At 37.2% G+C, this 6,958-nt stretch overlaps 1 protein-coding gene across 1 annotated transcript; it reads left to right on the top strand.

The window, feature by feature from the left end:
* Window positions 1-691: 691 nt before the first annotated feature.
* LOC131846057 (uncharacterized) lies at window positions 692-1,921 on the top strand. The gene is made up of 2 exons (XM_059195278.1): window positions 692-1,427; window positions 1,673-1,921. Exons 1-2 carry the CDS (start codon window positions 692-694, stop codon window positions 1,783-1,785), a joined length of 849 nt encoding a protein of 282 aa, XP_059051261.1. The 3' UTR covers window positions 1,786-1,921.
* The last annotated feature ends 5,037 nt before the right edge of the window (window positions 1,922-6,958 follow it).

Genomic DNA, 6,958 nt, shown 5'->3' with positions numbered 1-6,958 from the left:
ACTGCGCTCATACAGCCTAGGTGGTATTCTTTGAGAACCGATGACTACAGAAATATCTACCCGAGCGATGCCGGGTATTCATCTAGTATATATATATCGTGTGTAGAGGTTTGACAACAAATATCTACAGTCACTGGTTTACGCTTTACATTGTTTCATACTGTTGTCATTGTCACTGGGTCATCTGTATAATACTGGATACAACAGTTGTGATAGGTATAACAAATAATCTCAATTTCAAACAGTGGTTGCGTGCAATGTTTTTAAAGTTACATGCTAGTATTGAACGTATAATTATCATCAAACCTATATATACTCGTAGTCTGTGTACAATATTTTTCAATATCCAATAACTGTTACGATTTATGATGATTTCTATCGAGACATTTCGACGAAATAAGATATCATACGTAACAATACTGATTACGCTTATCAGACAATACTTTTTATAAATTCAATTATATCTACTAGTAAATACTTACAATTATTTCTTGATATTTAATTTAGTGGTAACTGAAATATATGTCGGTAGATAAGTGATTTAAAAATGCAATTGTAATAGGTAATGTTGCCTGGACTTTTGGAATAAAAGTTACATAGTGAACGGAGGTTTTTTATTGTGCTCTTCAAATAACTAGTATCAGTACATATTTTATAGCGATATAATAGTGTTTTATAGTACAAGTAGAAAATGGCTGTGGGCAGAATTGAACCTTTCGACCTTGATAAAGGCAACTGGGAAACGTATGTCGACCGGCTAGAACAATATTTTGTGGCGAACGTTGTGAAACCGGAACTACAAGTGCCTACCTTGATAACAGTTATTGGAAATGATGCCTATAACGTTATGGTTAAGTTGTGCACGCCGACGAAACCCGCAAATAAAAGTTATCTTCAATTAGTGACAATCATGAAGCGACACTTCAATCCTAAACCCAATATGTTAGCAGAAAGATTTAAATTTAGGCAGCGTATACAAAAGTCAGAAGAAAGCATAATGAACTTTGTGACAGAATTAAAAAAAAATAGCAAGCAATGCGGATTTTCGGAGGAGAGTTTAAGAGAAAATCTAAGAGATCAATTCGTGTGCGGTTTAATCAATGATGATATTAGACAGAGGTTACTTACGGAGGATATAACGATCACGTTCGAGCGAGCATACAAGATTGCTATGTCGATAGAGGCAACCGAGGCCTTCCCAGAAGGCTGTACCAAGAGCAGACCAGGTGACAATAGGCAAGAGATGGTGCGCCCAGCGACGGCCGAGCTGCAACACATCGGACACACTGCGGGCGCGCGCGGCGGGATCAGAGGAGGCCGGATGTTCGCCGAACGTTCTCGTCGACGAATTGCACATCAGTACAAATATGGTACAAGCGGCACAAGCGGAGCGGAGAAACCTTATGGGCGCGATACACAGGGACAAAGTGGGTGGAAGGAACAATAAAGTAGGGTCTAGAAATTAAATTGTAAGTAGGGAAGATGGTTTACCCATTAAAAGACATGCAGATCAGATAAAAAAGAGACGTAGTAGTTGTTATGGTGTACCTTCAACTACAGATAAAGTAGATTCATCACAACATACGAACACAGGTGTTAATGATTATGTAGCTGAGTCCATAGCATAAGCGAGCTATTACTACAAAATTACGATCAGATGTAGAAATTTCAGGTGGAGGCGAGGTTCCCATAACTTCAAACTTGGCGTTATCCTCTGGAGTTTCTACGAAATCAGATACTGATAACCCCATAGGAACACCGGTGAGCAGTCTCAAATCGATGTAGAAAGTCTGTACATAGATATGCTTTCGACTTCGACTAATAAAAAAATCTTATAAATTGTAAAATATAATTGTTACTGGTACAATTATATTTTACAAATTATACTATACAAGGATGCAGGTGAAATATATGTAGGTAAATAAGTAATTTTCAAATGCAATTATGTTGCCCGTCTTTTCGGAATAAATGTTACATAATGAACGAACGTTTTTTATTTTGCTTCTCAAATGACATTATTGTACAGTCACCACATTATAACATATACATTCATAACATCTATTTGCTGACATTAGTTTTCGGCAATGTTGGTGTACACAAATGGCATGTAGCTTAGATAGCACATACGTTAATCTACGCTATAAATTTGTAAAATTTGTAAAAGCTGTCTTATCACAAGAAGAATAAGCAAGAAATATATATGATATATATGAATCTCAGAGACCTCCAAATGTCTTTCTAAACTTTTATATTCTAATATATATAATATGTTATGGGTAATACATTACGGATATGTTACGGTTAATATATTTGATAAGTCAGGGCACTATTAATAATGGCCGGTCTGTATTCATAATGCCTGACTCAATTGGTCAATGTGATTAAAACAGCATGATTAATCACTTTTCCCGGCCATTATGAATAGTGCCCATCCTACCTTGGGCAAAGTAATAAAATAGGTAAACTGTAATGTTTTTGTTTATTAAATGAAATTAAACTTACAAAATTTTATATAGTAGTTAAAAAATAAACAGTTAAAAATGTAATAACACTAACCTAACCTTTTTTTTTTTTTTTTCACGTCAGGAAAATCCATCATGGAGAACCATCCGCTTAGGGACGAATGGATACTGCCGGACTCCTACCTGCTAAAAACCTGACGACTGTTCCTCCTCGACATAATCGCCGTGGCCATGGGATACGCAAGCATTCACCAAGACCACCGGCATGGTTCCCATCGAAGGGACCTCCATCTAGGCGTGCAGGGAACAGTGTCTGCACGCCACCTCCAGACCCTAAAACCTCCCCGGCGAGCTTCGGATTGCCCTAACAATCCTCCACCCTAGGGTCAATTTTGGAGTCGATGCACACCTGATTTTACTCAAGTGTCCATCGACTCCCCCCCCCCACCTGTGGACCGTGCCGCGGCTCGGGCCTTCGGGGGGCGACACAAGTTAGTGACGCCCACTCTATGGTCGGATTTCCGACCCGCCGCGGCACAGTACCGACACTTCGGTGATGGCGCGGCACAGCGTGCGGCCTTATGGCCGGGCTCGCTGCAGCGGAAACAGATTCCGCTGCTGTCTTCCGCAGCGGTGCATCGCACTCCCACGTGGCCTGTAAGCAGGCAGCGATAGCACCGCTGAGGGCGCGGATCCAGCGACTGTACTCGCGCCATCACCCACCCGATTCTCAGCCGGCCGGCCTCGGCCAACTTCTTTGCGGCGGCCACAGGGCACCGCACCCACACAGATCCCGTACCCTGGGTGTTGCGCCGGATTTCCCCGGTTTTCACCGAGGATTCCAGGCAACCCCCCTCACGCATCACGGCTACGACCAGTCGGCCACCATCACCGAGTCGTCCAGATCTCCAATCCGCAGTTCGGCCGACTTAACTGGCCTGGAGACCCGAACGTCCTCGGGCAGGACCTCCTCTATTTTGGCGGCCAACGCGTCTGCCGCCTCGCCTGTGTGCGTTCCAGGGATTTCCAGGATACGGGACCCGGTTCTCCCTACTCTGAACCTCAGGTCGGTGATACCGAGCTGGGCCAAGGAGATCTTGGCTTTCGCTTCGGTGAGCACCGACCTGTAGGTGACGCCTCTCTCCTCGGCTCCAGGCTTCATGGTGAGAACCACCGCGGAACACTAACCTAACCTAACCTAACCGGAATTATTCATACTGCCCGGTCCAAGTGATAAATTCAAGCTATTTCAAACACTGACTTATTACATGGACTACGGGCCGTCGGGCATTATTAATAATGGCCGATCAAAGTCATAAATTAATCACTTTGCCCATCTTGGACATTATTAATAATGGCCGGTCCTTATTAATAATGCCCAGTTAATCACGTTGCCCATAACATATATATATTTTAGACTATAATCGACAGGAATATAATGGGTGGCTAGCTAACCCATAAATTAGAAAATCCTTAGTTTATAGTTACTGGTTGCACGCCAGAAAATGTTGACGAATTACCTTCTTTCAATATCTAAGATCTAAAGAAAAACTAAACTTGAATTGCTCGAAATTTAATTAGGTCCAAGAAGGGTTCTTCTGCCTTGATACCGGTAATCAGAGACTAGCGCCAGAAACCGAATGTCTGTTGTTTTGTAGTAATATTTCATTAAATTGAATATGTTTTCTTCAATATTATATTTGACTGATATTTGTATTTATTTACTTACACAATGTTTTTTAAAACTTCATGGCAATTAATATAGTAGCCAAATTCCTTTCCAAAAATAGGTACTTAGACATACTTTTCGTTCTTCACTGACATCAGTTTGTCTTTTTGTGAAAAATAAATATGCGTTGGCAACAAAAACATATTGGAGATAATCCAAAAATAAATTTTAGTGAGTTGTTGCTTTCTAATCCAGTTTAAACATAGTATCACATAAATACAAACATATATATATTCTAACCAGTTGTTTCCCGATTTAACGTGGGAGAGCCCACAGGACCAATAAAAACGTGTAAACGATTTCTATCAACCAACATCCCAAATTAGGCATTAATTTCATTTATTTAAAAACGAAGTACTTAAATACAAAATTTTACAGCCTACACCTTCCCCTTGTAGGTTATTTAGAAAATCCATTCTTAGTATAACAAGGCCTAAGCAAAAAAATATGTACTTAAACGCAATCAAAAGAAAGTTTCAGGTAGGTACGTATTTTGAACCGTCTATAACATATGGATGTCTTTTAATATTTAGTTGAAAGAATGTGTTAAAAAGGATGAATTGCGATCAGATTCTACTATGTGTACATGTATCTATTATCAACATAGTTTTGAAATGGATAGGATTCTCAATTCGGTAAAATTTTATATATTTTGTAGGTTTTATATATCTTCGTTAATGGAGATAATTCAGTACGTTTTTGGACATATAGTTTATATGCAAATATTTTTTTATATTTATGAAATAAGATAAAAATATTTCCGACTATCCGGAATTTGTTAAGAAGACCTTTTGATTGTTTAACGTCGCTGTAGACATTCATGGTTTCATCTCTTTTTCTTCCGATTGTATTTATATATGCATGTGATTTAGAATATCTATTTATATTTTCGTTCTATGCCTTGGTATTTATTGGTTTTACGTATTCACTACTGTGATTGGTTTATAATATCATATTTATTTTATTAAGGCGGAAAAGGACAATATGAAGTATGTACACATGTAATTCTGTAAAAAAATGAAAACATATATTTATATATTTCTTTTCATCATGATCACCGTTGTATCAAATGGAGTCAGTTATTTTTTGTGGAGTAAAATAATTTAAATAGGTGCATACTTTGAATGAATATGGAATGGTACACCCGCCTGTACAAACGTATATGTTGGCGGAACACTAGTGGAAGATGAGTGTGTCGTTGATACTAAATTCAGGCCCTCCAACAGACGAACTATTGGCCATTAGCACAGCTACTTCACGAGGACGTTCTAGAGGGCACCGCGTGGAACTGATTTACCGCTAATACTATTGAAAGTATAATTTAGTTAATTTAGTACAAAATCAACTAATATCAAGTAGTTTCAAAACATTTAAATATAAAATGCGCACAATGAATACAGTGGAGGAAAGACCGCGACAATGAATATTTAGTTGTTTATTTGGTCAAGTGGTACCCGGTTACGAATGACTCACCAGTATTACTGTCACATTCATACTTACATATGGTGTATTTTGGTTGTTGATACGCGAACGCCTGAATTCGCAGAGAATGACGCAATTCTCTTGATATAAGCATATTGTTAAAGCTATACCTACATAGGTATCATAATATCAATTAACGATGCGGACAACTGTATTATCGAATAGCATGTAGGACTGACATCGGAATATTTTAGAATTAGCTGTGCTTGCGGCTTCGTATGTGGTATTCGGAATAACAATAAGGTAACTTAACTTTTCTGTTCGTGAACCGTTTGGAATAAAACAATTGCAGAAGTTACGAGATGCTTGCATACATCGGTGTAAACAGATCAAGATTAAGGATTAACTTAATTCTCTGTTTGTACATAGTAATATCAATATTACTATGTACAAACAGAGAAATAAGTAAATAAAACAGACAAAAATTCTAAGTTTTTTATCTGACCATATTATAGTTATGAAATACGTGATACTTCATGTGTCCACGATGTTATTATAGGAATGGTACCTATGAATTGTGTATATAAGTAACCTATCTAGTTAATATACATATATTTATATATCTATATATATTTACGCTACGTTATATCTACGTGTTATCTTATTTCTTAGATCTGAGGTCGTGATTTGTTTATTCGTGCTGAAACTGCAGAATATTATTTTTAACTATTTTTTTAATTTGTTCCATTATTTCTATTTAATAATTCTTATAGTCAAAGCTAAAGTAACGTCCCAGTTACTACTAAGATTGCAATTATTTTCAATTTAAAGAAGAATATTATTAACGATATTTTGGGTTCACATTTCAAATGTTAGTTCAATAAAAAATATCAGTTTTTGGAGCAATTATTAAATTGCTCCCGATTATTTTTTTAGATGAAATCGTTGTATCTGAAACAGGCTGTTGACATCTAGATTTTATTTATAGTTTATATTTAAATATATTGATAACATATATTTAAGTTATTAACTCTTAAAGGTATATTTGTTAGGGTTATCATTAGGTATTTCCATGGTCTCCATTTGGTCTATCATTCCATAGACTACAGAGATCTATCGTTTTTTTTCAGTCAAAGTTCAAATACAAATAGGTACGCAATACTAGTTTGGAAAAATATGTAAAAGTTAAGCATATGCTCAATTGGGTCATAGGCATCGTCCTTCGATGGCCTTTTGACAATAATTTTATAGGCGAAAAAGTAGAGAATTATTTAAAAACTGTACAGACGAGACTGCATAAATGTATTGATCAATGTTATTATTTATAGTTTGATAACAATCAACC

This window comes from Achroia grisella, unplaced genomic scaffold (assembly GCF_030625045.1).
Source record: "Achroia grisella isolate CSIRO2021 unplaced genomic scaffold, CSIRO_AGI_Agris_v1 utg487, whole genome shotgun sequence".
NCBI classification, from domain to species: Eukaryota; Metazoa; Arthropoda; class Insecta; order Lepidoptera; family Pyralidae; genus Achroia; species Achroia grisella.
Note: the sequence above shows the minus strand (reverse complement) of the source record. Positions and strands in the feature narration are given on the sequence as shown.